At 43.3% G+C, this 20,920-nt stretch overlaps 1 protein-coding gene across 1 annotated transcript in view; it reads right to left on the bottom strand.

Annotated features, from left to right (window-relative positions):
- The window catches only part of DNAH9 (dynein axonemal heavy chain 9), a 303,311-nt gene that overhangs the window by 146,811 nt on the left and 135,580 nt on the right, over positions 1-20,920 (bottom strand). The window contains exons 32-38 of the mRNA XM_068529609.1: positions 16,835-17,045; positions 12,352-12,479; positions 10,616-10,724; positions 9,737-9,884; positions 5,382-5,556; positions 768-941; positions 78-285 (exon numbers count right to left, since the gene is read on the bottom strand). Coding sequence (XP_068385710.1) covers positions 78-285; positions 768-941; positions 5,382-5,556; positions 9,737-9,884; positions 10,616-10,724; positions 12,352-12,479; positions 16,835-17,045 — 1,153 coding nt within the window. The remainder of the gene's footprint in view (positions 1-77; positions 286-767; positions 942-5,381; positions 5,557-9,736; positions 9,885-10,615; positions 10,725-12,351; positions 12,480-16,834; positions 17,046-20,920) is intronic.

Here is a 20,920-nt window from a genome sequence, read left to right as displayed (position 1 = left end):
AGTATGTAACTGATTTCGTAAGCAGTGAGCAACGGGACCGATTCACACGATTTACTGATGTATTCGGTAACACTGACCCTGCAGCATCGCTGACGTGGTGTAGTAGTTGAACGGCACGTTTTTCACCAGGTATTCCTCGGCGTCCAGGCTGGCCAGCCTCGCTCCCACCAGCACCGACTTGCCGGTGCCCGCGGTCCCTACCAGCATGACCGGCCGCCGCCGAGCCAGGAGCCGCTCCAGGAAGTAGCACACTCGGATGGTCTCGCTCGTGTGCACCAAGCAGGCCTGGAGCGGGAACAGGATGAGTGTGTCGGGGGCTTGTGGGAGAAACAGATGCTGGCAGAGTGTTCCGGAGCATTTCAGGGGAGGGAATTCCTCTGGGGTCGGGGAGCTCACTACCCCGGGGAGGAGGGCCCCCCTAATACCCAGTGAGACCCTCCTACTAACTCATGCTGTGGGTAGAGAGCAGGCCCTTCCCCCTCTGCCAGCACTCTCTGCCTCCCTGTGGCCTCTCTTTTAGAATCTTCTGCCCTGGCCGTCCTCCTTCTCCTCCAAGGATGCCTGTGGGGGTCTGGTAATTAACTTACCTAGGCTTTGGGAGATCTTGTGACTTCGTTACACCTATAATTTCCTCTGAAAAGACAAGTAGCTGGGGACGACTAATTCCTAGTGAGGTTAAACCTTTCGGATATCCATAAGGGGCTGCCGCTAGAGCCACTGCAGACCCTGGGGACACTGCACGTCCTTGGTCACTCAGCCACACTCACCTGCAAAGGCATCTCAGGGTCAAATTCAAACTGGGGGATGAGCTTGGACCAAGGCTCGAATTTCTTGGTCTCTGGGTCTATGTAATAGTCAAAGACGGTTCCTTGGGAGGGAAACTTGACTGTTTTGAACTCGGTCAGCCACCATTTGCTGAACTCTGCCCGGTCGTCCACGAGCTGCCAAAACAAAGCAGGTCAGGAGTCAAGGCTCTGCAGAGCACAAGAAGCCTGGAGAGGCTGTCCTGCATCGGGCAGAAGGTCAGGGCCGGGAGCAAAGTGGGCTCCTGCTTATCCCCCGAGGATCAACCCTGACAAGGCCCAGCTAAGCAGGGGCTGCCCTTGAGCATGTACGTGTGCCCCTGCTTGACCAGGTGGCTGGGTCGCCCTGGCATTACGCATCTCAGAGCAGTGGCAGGTGGAGGGTGAGGGAGGGAGGTGTAAGAACACAGGAGAGTAGGAGCCTATGGCCCCCAAGATGGGCAAGTGCAGCCAAGATCTCCTGAAGAGACAGATCCACCCCGGTCCCCCTAGCCTCCCAAAGGCTCTGAGCAACGTCCAGGACAGCAGTCAGGGATAGAAGGGATAAAGTGGTGGCTGTTGACACGTGGGGGCACGGGATGGTGCGGTGAGAAGAGCCTCAGCTGGGGAGTCGCGCACATAACCACTGACAAGTCACGTCTTTCCACGCCTCAGTTTTCTCATCTGATTCTAGGAAAGGGTATTTCTAAATTTCTTTCAAGAGCTAAAATTCTAAAAATCTAGGAGCAGCAGAGACAAAGCTATACAGGTCTTTCTGACGGAAGGACTAGGTAGCGCTATATATGCATACATGTTAGATCATGAGCCCCTAAGGATAGGGCTGTGCACCCGTGTACTCAAGCTAGTGAGTCCAAACTGAAACACAACACACACAAAAACATCCCAAACATACCCGCTGCTACTGGCAACTCTCTGAGGGAGCAAACCCACTCTTTGAGCACACAGACCTAGGAAAAATCCTAAAAAGGGAAGAGGTACAGATTGGGCATTTTAGGAAATGTTCCTGGGGAGGAGGACAGACCAGGGAGCTGGGCACATGGCAATGAATCTGGACTTGGAAGAAATGGCACTCATTTCGCTGTCTATTAGGTAAATAGGATTGAATTCTTTTGCCTTAAAAAGAGAATGGAAATAGTCTTAAGGACAGATTTGTTTGCTGTTCTTATTCTGATCTGAATTCAGATTAAGGGGACACTGTATCTTCTCAATATTTGTTCTCTGCAATCAGAAGCCTTAGGAAAAAAATCTCCATTTTTGACTCATGGATAAAATTCTTTTTTTTTCCTCTGTGTAATTCTTTATTAAAAATACTGCTGTACACATAGAAACTGAAAGCAGGATTAAAGGTGAATAACCCAGATTGGGATCATGACATTAGAACTTAACATACTGGTGCTTTTTGGGGAAGTTGCTGACATCCAAATCACAGAACCAAGGTCAAAGCAAAATACAAAGGTACCCTAAAAAATATTTATAATGAAGTAAATATACTAACAGAATTTAAAATAGGTACAAAAAATTAAAATGACCAACATTACATGACTACAAGGGTTGTCCTTTCTGTGCTTTTATCTGTCATAACAGGAAGGTGTGGGAAGTTTACATCCTTAATTTGAGTACTCTCAGATATTAAAATCTTCCTATGAATTAAAAAGACTAACTTTTAGATAATCCCTTAAATGGAATTACACTATGGAAAAGAGCACTTCCCTCCCCAAAACACCTAAGCAGAACTAAGAGTGCTATTGAAAACCATTCCCAATAAAAACTAAATGAAAAATAAATAAAAAAACAAAGCTTAAAAAATATGTATTACCTGACACCAATTGTTTTCTGGCTGACCATATTTACTCATGAAAACATATTAGCTGTCTACCTTTGGACAAAATTCGTGAAGACCTTTAACTTCCTAATGAAAACCATCTTTTAAGTTTATATGGAGAATCCAAGACAAAGACCATCTCTAGAAAGAAGGAGGTTGGGTGCACCTTCTTTCCTCACTCCCAATTCCACCTTGAGCTACCCCGTCAGTTTCTCAGCCAAGCCATTAGCTGGGCTACACCAACACTGTCTGGCTTCCTGCAGTCTGGGGCTTGACCTCACCGTCTACTGTAATTGGACACTGGAAAGACAAGGTCAACTCTGCTGAGTCATCCCATGGCCTTTTCTCAGTTTGACTCTTTGAGTGTCTCTTCAGCAATGACCTCAATGAAGAGGCCCCTTCTGAACCCCATCTCCTTAAGGTTGTGACAATTCTCTGGTCCCTTTCCTGCACTAAGTCTGTACTGGCACACAGTGTGGTACAATGTAGCAGAGTTTGGAACACAATATCACCTCATTTGGTCTTCACAATGCTCTAAGTCATCCTGGCTACTGAAAATTACTCCTGTTTTATGTATGAAAACACAAAAGCTCAAAGGTTACACCTCTGGCAGCATATGGCAGAACTGGGAGTTGAACCCAGGTTTTCAGTTGCCCAACCCGGTGCTCTCTGAGAGATCATTTACTTCTGAGAGATAATTCCCTGGGATCGCTGCAAAGTATTTAGCCAGGATCCACCCCTCCCTTTTTTATTAGAACTTCTACCCAGGTATGGGCTGTATTTTGTATTATATTCTGCTTCGCTTTAATAACAGCTTTTTAAACATAAGCACCATTGGTGTTCCTGATGCAAATATTTTGGCCAACTTCATACTTTTTGATTTACAGCACTATTTTGTGTTGCGCTTGAATGCAGGCTGTGTGGGGGGTTTGGACAGTCCCTGCTGCTAAAAGCCTTCTCCCGTGTTCTCTCCCCACGTGCCAGCACAGCCGCCGACAGCTCCAAGTGCTCCAGAGCCCGCGGTGCCTGAAGGGATGCTTTCTCCCGGGCTTTTAAAAAGAATTGAGTGGATTTAAATTTTTCTACACGGAGATAGAAAAATTGACCGAGTGTCTTTATCCTGATACCCCACTGCCTGCTCAGCACCAGCGTGAGAGAGAAGCCCAGCGGTGGTTGCTGTCTGACATTTCAGCGGGCAAAAGGTCAGGGATTGCATTTGAGGGAAAGCCACAACCTCTGCGCTCCGGATCTCTGGGCATTCATTGAGGCCCTCGTCCATCCTGGTGGACGCATTGGCTCCTTGCCTCAAAGGGGGAATGTGGAGCTGGGAAAGAAGCAGTCCATGGAGAAGCTCCAAGGGCCGCAGAACAGACTGCATGAAATTCTCAGCTGTCAAACTTTCAGTCCAGGCATCCTCCTGCCCTTGGAGCGTCCCCCTTCCCCGCCAGTGTCTAGCTCCGGAGAGGAAGATGGAGAAAGGCACACTTCCAGGGGCTTCTGAGAGCTGCTTTCTGAATTGTGAGCACCAAGAACATGTAGGGGGTGATGGGAGGTAGGATGAATGTTATAATCAGAGCCCATGAAAACGGAGAATAAACTGATTGTTAATTCTAAATTAATTGTTAATTCTTCCAGCTCACCTTCGTCTTGGATTCTTAGAACGTGGTGTGCCCTGGGAGGCTGAAATTTTTACCTTTTTATTTGGAAAAGCCCATAATCAACCCAGACCAGAAAGAGTAAATGATAACTCTCCAACACTTGAAGCTTGGTTTAATCCCATGTTGTGAGAAAGGCACCAGATATTTGCTATGAAACTGAATATCTGTGGTAGAAGAACATTAATAATAAACACTACTCTAAGAGCTTTACATGTGGGCAATTAGAACAGCATCCCTTCATTTAATGCTTACAAACATCCTAGGAACTGGGTACCACTATCATCACTCTCATCTCCTTTGCACACACGGGGAGAGGAAGGTGGAGAGAGGTTAAATTACTTGTCCAGGGTCCCCAGGTAATAAGTGGCAGAGTTAGAATTCAAATCCAGAGTCCATGTTCTCAGCCTCTATATGACACTGCCTGATAGCTAGTCAGTTCTAAAAGACTGGTCTGCCTAACCTCAAATATATTGTTTCTAGGTAAAGTACCTTTTATTTGGAGGAAACTAAGTAAAGAAAAGGTTGGGAATACACAAGGCTTAGAGAATAGGATGCCAAGACACCCCCAAACAGCATGAAGCTACAGCAGCCAACACCATGAGATGAATACTACTTCGGTTTCCTATCCCTAGATGTCAATTCGCCTTTGGTCTAACCTTCTACGGACGGCTCTGCGTTTCAGGGGTATGAAGATGTGATGGTTGGTACAGAGTGGTACATGCCTGTTCTGGAAAGATTTTAAGAAGGCTAAAGGGATTCCTCCCACTCAAGCTTCTACAGCACAGCACCACTCCACCTACAAAACACACATCAGCTTGCCAAATAAGGTACTTATACCTCCAGTTTTTCAAACTCAACCAGCAACTGTCCAAGAAATTAGGGATACATTCACTAACTCAAAAAACCACAGCTCAAAACATAGCCCAATCTCACCTGTCTCACTACCTGAAGCCCTCCTAAGGGGACTGACGCCTTTAGCAGAACAAGGGAGAGATAACTAAGTAGTTTGATGCTTCTGTGTTAATTCTGACTTTAGCTGTTCTGTCTTCCAAATCTTTGCTGGCTAGCGTGGGTGTTAGCCTCAGCACATCCTCTTACCTGATCTTGGACCATTGCTCCGCCAAAAGCCCAGATGGCAGCAAACACAAAATAAAGCTCGTAGGTTTCCTTGGGGCAGTCTGCAGGGATGTCCTCATCGGTCAGCAGACACTCGAGAAGGTGGCACAGCATCTGAACCATGCTCTGCTCTGGGATTGGAATTATCTTCTTAAATCTGCAAAGAGAGACACAGATATGCTCTAAAACACTGGATTTTTCCATCCTAGAGGCATTGTTGGACAGCTATGGAACCCTGTTGGTGTCTGTGGACTCACAATTTGACAAGTTCATGCAGTTTTGCAGCAGCAAAAACTTTGGTATTATAGAGGCCCATGGTGCCACTAAAGCTTTTGTTTTCATCAGCTGTTTGGGGGTCTGCTCCCTTTGCAAAGAAGGAAGGGACCGGAGCCCTCCTGAGATGATCCCTTTTCTCATCCTCCTTTCCTCTGATGCCCTCCCCCCCTTCCCTTCTCTGAACATTGAGGACCCCCCCCCCTCAGTCCTTGGGGAATGTAGGAAGCTGCAACAAAACGAGTAAATATCTCACAGTGTCACTGTTTCAATTGGCAAAAATAACCTACAGAGCCAAGGTGGGTGCAATTCTGAGGCTGTTCCTCCACTCCTCCAGCTCAGAGGAGTGCCCTCAATTCAAACACATTGAAAATGTTTTCCCTGGGGCTAGAGTCTTGTCTGGGGGAGGCAGAGTGGGCCAGGACAGAAGATTATTTACATGATTAAGTTCTCTCTTTCCTAAATATAGCTCTGTGACTATGTTTTGACCTGAATTTGTACTTTCAATTTTGGTTTAGAGGTCTTGGCTGAAAGGCAGGTATGGAGAGATACACAAAGGTGCACCTACACCCAAGGGAGCAGGAGCAGACAGACAGACACACAGACACACGCACACAGGCACCCTTGTCCCACCAGGTGTGCACACAGAGTGCACCACGGGCCCACATACTCAACCCCTCCTGCCCTCGTCACCACCTCCCGGGGAGGATGAGCTCACAGGCCGCACAGAGGCAGGGTCCACTGGTGTAAGATGAACAACACCATCAACAGACGTCTTAAAAGTCATGTGCCAGCACTGGGCCTCGGAGTCTCATGGCGCTCCATCCTCTTCAGTGTTTTGTGTTGTGTTGGTTTTGAGTCTGGCTGCAGTCCTTACAGCAATGCTGTGAAGTGGTCTAAGAGTCTAGGCATTATGTCCATGAGTAATGAAGAAACTGAGTGCTTGGGAGGCTTTGCTTCATTTCTTCAACGCATATTTGTAACAGAATGTCAGAATGGAACTGCCCCAGGCTCAGTTTTGGATGAGGTGCTGACACAATACAGGCCAACTACTCTTCCAATTCCAAGCTGAGATTCCAGACAACCTGGCCTCTGGTGCTCTCAAGGAGTTATAGCCGCGGTCCCGAGCCTTTTTGGCACCAGGGACTGGTTTTATGGAAGACAATTTTTCCCCAGATGGGGGCGGGGGATGGCTCAGGCGGTGATGCGGGTGATGGGGAGAGATGGGGAGCAGCAGAGGAAGCTTCGCTTGCTTACCTACCAATCACCTCCTGCTGTGCGGCCCGGTTCCTAACAGGCTGTGGACCAGTAGCGGTCCGTGGCCTGGGGGTTGGGGACTCCTGGTTTATAGGATCAAAGTGGTAGATGCTAAGGGGCTAGAAATGAGTACACAGGACTTTGGGGAGGGCCCTGGGTGTGCAGCGAGTGCCCCTCCTACAGGGAAGGCAGGTGCTCATCCTGAACAGAGACCCTCAGAAAGGGGCTCCCCTAGGACCCAGGCCCGGAAATCCCTGAGGAGACCTTGCAGTGCAGGGTCAGAGAGTGCTCGCTGGGGCGCTAATCCTGGAGTCCAGGTATGGCCGTGAGCGTGTGGGCTTGTTTAGATACTGGTGAAGGGGTCCACCTGGAGGGTTTGTGGGAGCTGTACTCGACTAACTGATGGAGAGGCATTGACTTGCTTCAAGGGAGGGCATATTGGGGATCTCCAGGGATGGGAGGCGTCCAAGCGACCCACAAAGGCTTCCAAAGAGTCATTTCCAAACCTGCCACAGCTGGGGTAAATGAGGTCACACCAGGTCCATCATTAAGGCCTTTCCTGCCCATCACTCTCTTCCCTGTGTCCCCCTTCAGCCTTGAGGGGTGAGAAGCTACAGCTGGCAAGGGGGCGACTGGTAGAATAAGGACGGAAGTCAAGAACACTGTCCTTTCCCACTGTAGGTGGAGGGCTACGTGGGCAGTGGGAGAGTTCGTATGTTTTTCAATTTTCACTGCCTCTTTTTAAAATTTTCGCATGTGCATGTGTGTGTGTGTGAGACTGTGTGACTAGAAGTGATGAGATGCATTTTTTTTTTTTTTGAGATGCATTTTTATTACTGAAGAAGGACCAGTAAAATCAGCAGTGTTGACCTAGGTTTCATCCAGGGGCAGAAGGAGAACATAAAATGTTTTTGAAGGAACAGTGGGAGACAAAATAAAGTTGTTTATAATCACCCCTTACGAGGCCTGCTTGTTCAATATAAAAATTACTGTGTGTTGGCACTGCTTCGTCGTGACGGGGCCACAGAAAGCTGGCATTACAATACGGTGATGAATAAAATAGCAGTAGGACTTTGCAGTGAGTGTCTTGTCACCACCAGCTGAGGCACTGAGCGAGCACCATGGGGCCTCGGCTCCCACATCTGCAGGATGGTCGGCCCTCATAAGGATATTGTGAGAATTGCATGAAGGAAACCCAGAGCGGGCACCCTCAACCACAGCTATGGGTTTTTCCTTGATAAACACGGGGCTCAGAGACTGGTGGCGGGGGGGTGTTTCTCTGGATGGACTTAATACAGTCTTTAAAGCTTGTTTCAGAGGCTGTGCTTGCACACGAGCACACGCGTGTACACACACACACGCGCGAGTTTGGTATCTCTTGTTCTAAATGCCCAGAGTGGGAGATGGTCTAATTTTTAGTTAAGGATAAATTGGACAAGTGTCTCAGCAAACCTTAAAGAACAGGGGATGCTACTTTCCTAAAACCTCCCCCTTTGTTGCCACTTTAACTCTTTGTAGCCCTTGTCTATTTGAGACACTAACCACAACTGCCCACTTCCAGACTCTTGCTGCCACGGCTGCTTTATCTCATTAGATCCCAGTGCCACAGAGCTCACAAGCCACAAGGGGTTAAAGGCTTTTTAAAGGCTTTATGAAAACGCTGAAGTTTGGAAAAATAATTATTAACCCTGAAGTATAAAAACTGCAAAATCAAAACTAATAAATATTTAATATCTGAAAACATACCACTATGTCAACTATTCAACTGCGACTCAGTTTTTACTTACGTAAAATTCATTCTTAACACGGTGGATTTTGATGGGGGAGGGTGGGGCACATGAAGAAAGAGTGCCTCGGGCCATTTTGCCCTGGGAGCTCTCCCTTCATCTCTGCTCCACACTTGCAAGCATTTGCCATCCTGTGTTTCTCAGGCCAATGAATAAGGAGTTGGGGATCATTTTGAGTGATAGACTTTATTTCCAGGAAACATCAACCTGACTCTGTTTGTTGAACATTCAGGAACTGAGGATCTCTGAGTCACGTTGCCTTCAGAGCACCAGCTTCTGATGGTGCAACTGGGCTGAACAACAGGGCTGAGTACCTGATTCACTGAATGATGCATCAAATGGCAAAGAAAGAGAATGTAAAACAAAAGCAGGTTCCAAACGCCGGAACCCTTCTCTGCAGACACGTATAATATTCTTGCTATAATAAGTATCCTTTTGGTTAAGAGCAATTACTATTTTGTTTATGTGGTAAGTGGTCAGGGCTTGTTGCTTTTACTTTTGCAAACCCATTGGAGGAAAAGTGAAATCTTAGGGTCCAGAGGGGCAGGACTGGTCAAATGATGCATTATACCCAATCCTGTATCATCTAGGCCATGGACGCCCACAGCCAGGAACAGGAAGTGGGCCCCGTGTGTTGCTGACAGGTGTCATCTTCAGCTCTAGGCCTGTTGATCTGGCCTGTATCACGCGTAGGAGGGCCAGCTGCGTGCCCTGCGAAGCAGAGGGTCTCAGGATTGCTGTCTCTGCTACCACAACCCGCGGCCTCCTCCAGACACACCCTCGCAGCCCTCCAAAAGGTCCTTTACATCTCTCTCCTCTTCACTCACCTCGCCTCCTGCCTGAACTGACAACAGGCATCCCATCGCAGGGGAACGTGTGTTCCCCTCTGCCACCTGCCACACCCGGGGTGGAATGCCTAGGGACATCTGACTTTGGGGACGGGACAGAACATCAGCGGGACATCAGGTATGAGCCAACAGGCTCTTTATTGCTTGTTACCTTCCTTACCCCTTGGCCTACCTGGTTCTGAGTGTGTCTAAGCAGGCTGGAAGATACTTGTCAAACAGAAAGGTTAGGTTGGCTCTCTCTGTCTGGATCTCCCTCTTGTTGATCCAGCTGCTCACAGGAGGGTTCCACCCCAGGTCTGCAGGGCTGATGTACAGGATCCCTGGGAGCGTAGAGAATACAGCTTAGTGACATTTCCATACATCTCAGGATATTCTTCATCCCAGAGAGTTATTTTCTCTGTTTAGAAAATGTACTGAAGGCTGGGCTTGAAAAGAACAGAGATCTGGCCGAGGCCTGAGAGGGCAAATGGGTTTGCTATTGGGATCAACTCCGACTGACTGATAATAGCTGATGGAAAGCAGTGTTGAGAAGGATGCTGAGGCAAAGTCTAGGCTCGGGAGGAAAGCAGGCTGTGATTGGTTAGCAATACTTGTCATGGTGAGGAAGGGTGCAGATCGCATGGTGGCCCCCAAAAGGATGGAACCGTGTCCCATCCAGGAAAGTGGATGTATAAAGTTATTATTTTCCACCAGGATGTGGTGAGAAATTGCAATGCTCAATCATCTTCATTAGCCTTCATGGAGGCTAGAACTGGCCTGAAAGTAGCCTAATTTGAGGCACTTCTGTGCAGAGGACCGTTGTTCAGCTCAGGGGCCAATCCCTTCCCATTACCGTAACATTTCTGAATTGAGACGCTCACATGGTCCTGGCTGCAGAGCACTGGCTCACCTTCGTGCGTGTGGATTAGGGCTGAGAATCAGGCCGGGGTTTTGGATGATCAATGTCTGGCTCCTGTCTGGAGCTTCCTTCAGAGCCAGCAACGTTATATGTATCACTAGAGGCACCCGTTTTCAACTGAGCAGTTGTGGTTTTTCCTTTCGTGGGCCATACCTGCTCTGGAGACAGTGGCTGGCGTGGCCGTGCGCAGGTGGCTGATCTCAAAGAGGAGCCTCATTGTGGGATTCAGAGGGATCCTCTCGTTGCTCGCCAGGGTCAGCACCTGGACACAGGGGGAGGGACACGGCAGGTGGGGAGGAGTTAGGTCACATGGCCAGCTAGGGGGAGTTTGGCTATTATTCCTGATAGGAATTAGGATGATTATTTTCTTCTTTGTGACTGTAAGTATTTTCTAAATTTTCTGCAACAATCCTCTCTCTCTCCTTCTGTAGCCCCTTTACCTCCATCCCTGTTGTGTGTACTGAATCAGGAAAAAAGCTGTCTAAAAAGTTTAAGTGGATGTCAATGATTTGAATGAACTAGACCATAATGAAAAAATAGGATAATTAAAGGAAAAGAGCTCAGGTTTCATACAACTCCTGTTTCTTTTGGAAGAGCACACACTTATTCTAATGATTCTGTAAATGTTGAAACCATCATAAAACGTCTAACAAAGATGTGCTTTATGAACAAGTTTAGAAACAGTTCCCAGCTTAACAGCCACTTTACTGGCATTCAGTTTTCATTGTTTATAAAAAATAAAACATATTCTCCATGGATAAAGATTGGTCACCACTGAGGATGCATGACAGGCTCAGAATGTTTCTGATCCTTAGTTTCCTTATTTATAAACAAAGAAGAAAAATTTTTTAAAGATTTGAATAAATGATTTCAGATTCTTTTCAGCTCTAAATATTGAATTAACCTGCATGCAGAAGATTCTGAAGGAAATTACAACAATGCTAAAAACATGTGAGTGATGGCAATGCCACTGAAGAAAGTGAAAGTTGCTCTATGGGATGAATCAGTTCTAAGACGTCTACTGAAGACACCGGTGAGTGAAATCAGGATCTTGAAGCGTTATCTGCTATCTGCACTCCATGTTCACTGGAGCACTATTTACAATAGCCAAGATGTAGAAACAACCTAAGTGTCTATCGACGGATGAATGGATAAAGAAAATGTGATACACACACACACACACACACACACACACACACAGTGGAGTATTATTCAGCTGTAAAAAGAAGGAAACCCTTCTCCAGGTTCATCCATGGCAACACGGATGGACCTGGAGAGTGTTATGGTATGTGAAATGTCAGACAGAGAAAGACAAATACTATATGATCTCCTTATATGTGGAATCTTAAAAAAAATAAACTCATAGAAACAGAGGGTAGGTTGGTGGTTGCCAGGGATGGGGGTGTGGGGTGGGCAGAGGAAATGCGTGAAGGTGGTCAAGGGTACAAACTTCCAGTTACAAGATGAATAATGTCATGTACAGCATGGTGACTAGAGTTAATAATACTGTATTGTGTACTTGAAAGTTGCTAAGAGTAGATCTTAGAAGTTCTCACCACACACACACACACACACACACACACACACACGTAATTATGTGAGGTAATGGAGGTGTTAACTAACCTTGTGGTGATCATTTTGCAATATATATTTCAAATCATCACGTTGTACACCTTACACTTACACAGTGTTATATATCAATTATATATTGACAACGTTATATGTCAGGTTTATCTCAATAAAGCTGGAAAAAATAAAAAAAATAAAGACAGCAGTAATGATTCCTTGCTCGGGGCCAGTCCTGTGTGGAATCAAGGTTTCCAGATGCGCCCAGGGACTGGTTTCATTGATGATTAGGGACGACGTGGGGTCCCCTTCCCCCCTGGTACCTTGTTATCATCCATGACAGTGTTCAGAGACTCGATCCACATTGGATCTATGTCGCCATCCAGTAGAATCCACTTGGGCCCATCATGGGTGATGTTGGAAAGCTCCCGCATGACGGAAGAGAACAATCCTAAGAGGAACCATGGATATCTTAATTTCCAGGTCACCATCAATCTTCTTCCTCTTAAAACAGCCTTTTCCTATCAGCTACAACACTCAGAAGGAGGTGTACATAGGCAGGTCAGAACTGGCTTTGTATCTTACGCTATTAAGAATCTGACCACTCCCAAGGTTCCACTCTCTCTGTGCTCTGGCCCAACTTTTTGTAAGAACAGCAGCAACAGGAAAACAAGAAGGAAACCTGATGGTACTATTTTTTAACTGACAAGGGACCCAGTGAACCATTTCAACAGGCAACTGTGACATGATGGAATTACATAAAACCTTCTTAGGTAAGGTTTTCATCCTTTGAAACTGCAGCCTGGGAAAATCCTGCCAAACGCAGGCTTTGAGAGAAGGCCCTATGTGATTCTAGTTGGCGTTACATGAAATTTATCTCCTAATTTGGATAGAATTGATTTTTTATAATACTAAGCTTTCCCAATCAATAATATGGTATGTCTTTTCATTTTTTCAAATACTGTTTTATGTTCCTTAATAAATTTTTACAGCATTTTCAATGTATCTCTTTGGCTAAATGTATCCCTAAACATTTCAGTTCTTACCGTTATTGTGAATGGAATTTTTTTCCTGACTTTCAGTTTTAGTTGACTATTGCTAGTATAGAGAAAAGCTTTCAAATTTTGTGTATTTTATTTTATACTTAGTTACCTTTAATACATTTTCTTATTAATTCCAGTGATTTTTCAATAGTGTCTCTAGAGTTTTATAGGTATAAAGTGGTATAATCACCAAAATGATAATTATCTCCTTTCCTCCAATTTATACGATGTATTCCATTTTCCTGTCTTACTGCATTTTCCAGAATCCCACCAAGCAAATCTGAATAATAATGTTGGTAATAGGTCTCCTTGGCTTATTTCTGGTTTTAATGGAATTGGCTTTATTTTCCCATCATTCAGAATGCTCTTTTTTTCCTTTTGGCTTTAGGTAAAGAGTATTAATTGTACTTAAGGCATTTCCTTCTATTCCTATTTTACTTAGAATTTTTTAAATTAGGAATGGCTACTGAGTTTTTAGCATCTATTTATTGATCAAATTATTTTATCCTTTAATTTGTCAATGCTTTACGTTAATACTTTAAAAGTAATTGATTTATCCTTACATTCCTGGAACAGATGCTACTTGGTCAGAATGTATTATTCTTTTGAGATACTGACAGATTTTAGTTACTGATATTTTATTCAGAGTTTCTAAATCTATATTAATAAGTGAAATTGGGCTATTGTTTTTGGTTCTGCACAAAGGTTGGTATCAAGATTATTTTGGCTTCATAAAATGAATTAAGAGGTATCCTTTTATGATTTAGGAATTATATTTTAAAATTTTCCTTTTCATTAGTTTACTTTTTCTACTTCTTATTGAGTAAATTTTTTAATTCTTTTTTTCAGTAAGTTTTTATTGGAGTATAGTTGCTTTACAATGTTGTGTTAGTTCTTATTGAGTAAATTTTGTTAAAATTATATTTTGCTAGTGGATCATCTATTTCTTCTAGTTTTTCAAATATGTATCATCTAATTGTGTCTCTTCCATTTTAATCTTGTCTGTATCTACTGCTATATCTTCTAATTCCTAATCTTACATACTTTTACTCTCTCTTTCCCCCATTAATCATGCTCACAATGGACTTACTGGTCTTTACAAAGAACCAGTATTTTATTTATTTATCCTTCCTATATTTTTTTGTTCCTTCCCACTAATTTCAGCTTTTATCTGTACTGGTTTCTTCCCAGTTTTCTTCAGGTTTAGTTTATTACTCTTTGAATAATTTCTTAGGATGGACACTGATTTCCTTTATTTCTAGCCTACCTTCTATAATTATTTAGAGTTGAGTTTTTCCTTATTGGCTTTAGATGTGTCCCAGAGGTTTCTGTATGAAGTATTCTTCTTTATATTGCTTCCAAGAGGGGTTGCAATTTAATTTTCCCTTTAATCCAGGGCTTACTGTTTCTTGATTGCAAATAGTAAAATTATTTTTGGTCATTTTCTTGCTCTTTGCTTCTAATTCTATTGTATTAGTATCAAACAATGTGGTGTGAAAATTGATACTTTTGAATTCATTACAATTTCTTCTGTGCCCAACTAAACTTTAATTTTTTGGAAATGTTCCATGAGCCTACCAAGAAAGGAATATTTTCTATTTACAAGATGCAAAGTTCTGTATCAGCATGTTACACTGAGTTTGATGGATGCATTTCCTAATTCTTCTATGTCCATACTTATTTTTCTGTCTACTGAATCTTTCTAATTTTGAAAAAGGTGTAGTAATATAATCCACTATATGTCTACTTTTATCAAATTCTCTTAAAATGTTTTAAAAAGTTATATTCCATTTACTTGAAAGTTCTCATTTAGTGAATACAGATTTATGATTATTATAAATCTTTTTCAATTTCTCCATATTTAATGTGTATATTTAATAAAACTTTAATTAAAATTCCAACACTGTTTAAAATTTGAATTATATTATGTGAGCTTAAATTTAATATGGAATAAGAAGTGCCTAAGACTAGCCGAAAAATTACAGAAAAATATTGAGGAGGGATTTACCCCATCAGACATGAAAATGATATAAGATGATTATAACCTAGATAGAATGACATTAGTATAGGATTAGATAAACAGGTGAGTGGAACAAAACAGAAAACCCAGAATCAGATGTCAATACAATTGGCCCTCTGTATCTGCGAGTTTTGCATCCGTGGATTCAACCGGCCATGGATCGAAAATATTCAGAAAAAAACAATTCTAGAAAGTTCCAAAAAACAAAACTTGAATTTGCCACACACTAGCAACTGTTTATATAGCATTTACACTGTACTTGCAACTATTTATACAACATTTACATTGTATTAGGTGTTATTAGTAATCTAGAGATGATTTAAAGTATATGGGAGGATGTGCATAGGATAATGCAAATACAATGCCATTTTATATGAGGTCTTGAGCATCCATGGATTTTGGTACCCACAGGAGTTCCTGGAACCAATCCTTCATGGATACCAAGGGACAACTGCATATATGACAAGTTGGAATTTAAATTAAGAGGGAAAGGACAGTTTACTTAATAAATGGTGCTGTCACAATCAATTATCCATCTGGAAGGAAATAAGTTGATTCTCTACCTTACCTCATACTAAGCCCCAAAATAAATTCTAGATGAATAAAAAATGTTAACGTGAAAAGAACCTTTTAGACCAAATTTATGATACTATATAGCTTAAAGTTAGAAAGAGTTATAAACCAAATAGGAATTCCAGGTGCTAAAAAGACTAGACAGACATATTTCCTTCTTAAAAAGTGCATGGTAAACATGCCATGAAGTGTCTGTAGACAAATGGCAGACAGCGAAAAACCATTAGTGGTGCATATAACAGATACAGGGTTAATGTCTTCGGTATATTAAAAAATTCTTACAAACTGACAAGAAAATAATAAGGAGGAATAAAATTACAAAAGAGCCAATTACTAAGACCAATAAGGAGGAAAGTATATTAAGCCTCATTAATAGTGAAATAAAAATTAGAGAGGCTGCTCATTAAATCCCACTGTTCTAGGCCTCTGATGGAAGGTCCTAAATTAGAGGAATCCAGGCAGTTTGACCCTGACTGGGACGACTACTAACATTGGGGTGTTAGGATGGAGCTGAGATTTCCTCATTCCAGAAGCCACATTTGTTTTAGAAAGAGGTCCTATCAGCTCATAGAGAGTTTTCTCCATTTTCTCTTCTGCTCTCTCCCAGTGACAGGAGACACTTTCCAACATCTACCAGTGATTTTTAATTCTTTGAAGGTGAGGCTGAGGCCAGCACCGAGTGAGCATGGGTTTGCTGTGGAAGGGACCGTGGTTCTAGGATCCTCCTGAGATGAGTTTTCTGTAGCAGCTTCCCCAGCACTCCTGGGGCGGAGCTGATAGGGAGGTACCCTCTGAGGGATGCTAGACTGAACTGCTCCTTTCAGAATGAGCGGTGGGCTTCCCTATCCTACCCACATCTTAGACTCTCTGCCAGGCAACGTAGAGACTCCATGACTTGCGTTCCAGAATCACAAAACTATATCTGAGGATGCCTGCCTTGCTTTATCCTCTTTAAGGTGCCCTCTCTCAAGAGGCAGCTGAAGAGTCCCCAAGGAAAGAGACTATCCCAAGGGCTGAGGTTCCCCTCCAAGCCAAAATCAGTTTCCTTTCTTTGATTCTTTCCACCTTCTTTTCTAACCCGATACAGATCAGCCCTGTGTTCCCTCCTCTGCATTCACCCTCTGCATTTCTTCTGCCTAAGGGGCTGAGCTAGCCGTATCCTGCTCTTACCATCCTTCCATTCTCGTGTGGCTGGATTGATGATGCCAAAGAGTTCATCGCTGGTGACTGCTTTGGGGTTGAGGTCAGTCCAGACGGGGCGGCGTTTCATGATCTGGTAGGTCTTGTGCAAGGACCTCAGCACCTGCGACTTGCCAGTTCCCGCGCTGCCCACCACGAACACGGAGTGCCGCACAGCCAGAAGCTCCTCCAGCTGGACCACCTGGGAGACATGGAATTCAGCCAGAGTGACCAGCCTGTCACTCACCCACGTCCCAACTGCTCTTCTGTGAGCCAGACTGGTGTCTGAAGCGAGACCTGAGGTCAACACAGGAAGGGTTACTCCCCGCAAGATGTGATGGGGTCGTAAATGTAGGGGCAACATGATTCATTTACTCGCTTATTCCTCATTCCATCCTATAATTATTAGTCACAACAAAGTGCTAGGGAGTGTGCCAGGTGAGGGAGATTCAGAGATGACTCTCCGGCCCTCCGTCATCTCACAGTCTGATGGAGAAGCAAGTCATGTTGACAAATTATTATCATGTAAGGTGATAATTGCTATAGCTGGTGTATTTATTAAGAGCTATGGGAGAAGATAGGAAGAAACAATTGCTTTTGTACAGATAAAGGGAACACGAAAGGCTTCACAGAGAAGGGGGCATTTGAACTGGGGCTTCAGGGATGAGTAGGAGTTTGCCAAGAAGATGAACAGGAAGGATATTCCAGGCAGAGGAAACAGCACAAACAAAGGCTTGTGGTGTGACAGAGAATGACGTGGTTGGCCAGATGGTTTGATGAGGCTGGAGTCAAGGAGCTCCTTGAGGACAATGGTCACATTGAAGGTATCATCACTCTTGTTCTAGTTTGCCTCCAGGCTCACCTTTCTACACTGTTGTACACTTACTGGAATGAAAATCTGATCAAGTCACTGCCATCATGTTGTCCCTTCAGTGGTTCTCCATAGTTTTGGTGATGAAATCCCAAATCCCTACACTGGTTTACAAGGCCCTTTTGCAGCTGGGCCCTAAACAGCTTCCAGTTTTATCTCTCATCCCTCAGCACACACATACCAGGTAGACAATTTCTTGGAGCTCTTTAATGATTCTCTTTCCTGTGCCTGGGCCTTTAACACACCATGCCTTCTGTTCAGAAGTGATCCCGTCTCCTGCCTTCTTCTGGCCAGCCCCTACACACCCTGCAGCCTGGGGTAGGTGTCCCATACCTACATCCTGCATCCTAGCACTCACCAATATTGCAATGGTTACTTTTCTGTCTGCCTATTAGATTATCAGCTCCTCGAAGGCAGGCAGGACAGGGCTTTTATTGATATTTCTCTATTTTCAGTGTCTAGCAGAGAATCTGGCAGAGACCAAGTGCTGAAGAAATATTTGCTGGAAATGTGAAGGATGGGGACTTCCCTGGTGACACAGTGGTTAAGAATCTGCCTGCCAATGCAGGGGACATGGGTTCGAGCCCTGGTCCAGGAAGATCCTGCATGCCACGGAGCAACTAAGCCCGTGCGCCACAACTACTGAGCCTGCGCTCTGGAGCCCGAGAGCCACAACTACAGAGCCTGCGCTCTAGAGCCCGAGAGCCACAACTACTGAGCCCGCGTGCCTAGAGCCTGTGCTCCACAAGAGAAGCCACTGCAATGAGAAGCCTGTACACCACAACGAAGAGTAGTCCCCGCTTGCTGCAACTAGAGAAAGCCCGCGCACAGCAACGAAGACCCAATGCAGCCAAAACCAAACAAACAGACAAACAAACAAATAAATAAATATATATTTTTTTAAATGTGAAGGATGGCTGGAAAGGTTGGATGACCCCTATCAGGAAAGGTCTTGCATGTCATGAGCTAAAACATTTGAACTTTATTGTAGATCAGGTTTCCTCATACTTTATACTATAAATCCTTAATAGCTGAGGAAAGTGAACTGAAGAGGAAATGTGCTAAAATGTTGACAGGGTAGTGGGACAACAGAAAGTTTTTTCCCCAAACATTTTATTTTTTCTACATTAAAAAAATTACACTACTATATATAAAACAGATAACCAACAAGGACCTACTGTATAGCACAGGGAACTATACTCAGTATTTTATAACCGCTTATAAGGGAAAAGAATCTGAGAAAGCATATATATATATATTCAGATATATGTATCTGAATCACTGCGCTGTACACCTGAAACTAACATGACATTGTAAATCAACTATACTTCAGTAAAATTTAAAAAAAAGTAAAGAAAATTAATTAATTTAAAATAACTCCTATATTTTAAAAAATTTAATTGATAGGAGTGTTAAAAAGAATTCTAGAATTGTACAACAAGGGAATTAGGAGAGTGGTACCACTTATATGAAGAGAGTAATATAAAGGTAGCTGATAAATGGCTCTTTGGGGAACAAGACAGTTAGCTTCCATTGTGGAAGGATAATTTATTGGGATACTGAGTTTTGCTTTCCATAGCATCAATATCTTTTTCTCCTCCACCCCAAGCTATTGCTGTTCCTCTGATTCAAAACCCAAAATCACCCAAAAGAGATTCTCAATCCTGGCTCTTGTTTTCAGCTTTCAGGGACTCAAAGCAGGATCTTCCCAGATAAAAATGAGGGAAGTGATCAGGAAGGGTCTCTGAGGAGCTGACATCTAAGCTAACATATGAATGGAAAAGAGTCAGCCATGTGAAGACCAGTGGTAGAGCATTCCAGGTAGAGTGACAGTGAGTGCAAAAGCCTTAAGTTCAGCAGCAAGCTTGGAGGGATCAGAGAACAGAAAAATAAAAAATTAAAAAAATTAAAAAAGGAAGAGGGAGCAGTATAAGATGAGATAAGAGAGGTAAGCAGGGGGCAGATATGCAGAAATTGATACTTGGAATTTTATTCTGAGTACAACAGAAAGCATTTGGAAGATTTTAAGCATGGAACTGACCTGAGGGCATTGCATTAAAATGGAGGAGGGCAGGGGGCAGAGAACAGGAGAGGTGGTGGCAGTGGATGGTGCTCTGGCTACTGAATGGAGACTGTATTATTAACCTAGGTGTTTTTTTTTTTTTCCGTGAACTACTACTGACGGATTCCCTGGTATCAGAAAGACTTAAAATTGCTTTCTAGTTCCATCAACTTCTTTTTGTTCAACAGCTGTATTGAGACATAATTCACATACCATAAAATTCACCTTTTTCCAGTGGCTTTTAGCATATTCACAGGATTATACAACCATCACCACTATCCAATTTTAGAACATTTTCATCAGCCCAAAAGGAAAAACCAGACCCATCAGTAGTCACTCCCCATCCCTACCCCTAATTCATCCCTGTGCAGCCCCTGATACACATTCTGCCTCTATAAATTTGACTATTCTGGGCATTTCAGAAAAACAGATTCAAAGAACATGTGATATTTTGTGAATGACCTCTTTCACTTAACAATGTTTTCAAGGCTCATCTATGCTGTAGCAGGTACCAGTACTTCATTCCTCTTTACAGCTGAATGAAATTCCATTACATAGATATACCACATTTTGTTTGTCCATTTATCAACTGATGAGTGGGTTATTTCTACTCTGACTGTGATTAATCCATCAACTTTTGACAGTACCTTTTGTAAGGTAAATATATATGTATCTCTATCCTTCCTTTTACCTTTTCTTCTCTCTTCCATCTCCTATCTTCTGCCAGACACATTATACTCTTACATTACCATGTTTGATAATATTTACATTCTGTTTCATACTTAGATTTAGACCTTCTCTATTTTCCATGATTCTAAGAGTTGACGACAAATAGCAGCTTAGATTTTTACAATTGTAGATATTTTTCACTACAGAAGAAAGCAGTTGCCTGGAACACATCACGTTCTCTGTGGGCCTCGTGTCATGACTTGACAGAGGATGTTCTGAGCATCAATTCAAGGTCAAATAGATACTCTTTTCTTACACTCTATATATATTGATCAATATCAGCTTCACACTTACTTTAAAAAAAACCTTCTTCTCTTCGTGTTTTTAATTGCTTTCCTTTTTCTTTGTTAAGACAGACATATGCCTTAGTTCTCATAAGTGAGAATTTCAATAAAACACATGAGACATTTCACCT

This window comes from Eschrichtius robustus, chromosome 20 (genome assembly GCF_028021215.1).
Source record: "Eschrichtius robustus isolate mEscRob2 chromosome 20, mEscRob2.pri, whole genome shotgun sequence".
In the NCBI taxonomy this organism is placed as follows: domain Eukaryota; kingdom Metazoa; phylum Chordata; class Mammalia; order Artiodactyla; family Eschrichtiidae; genus Eschrichtius; species Eschrichtius robustus.
The sequence above is the reverse complement of the archived record's forward strand: the minus strand, read 5'-3'. Positions and strand labels throughout refer to the sequence as shown.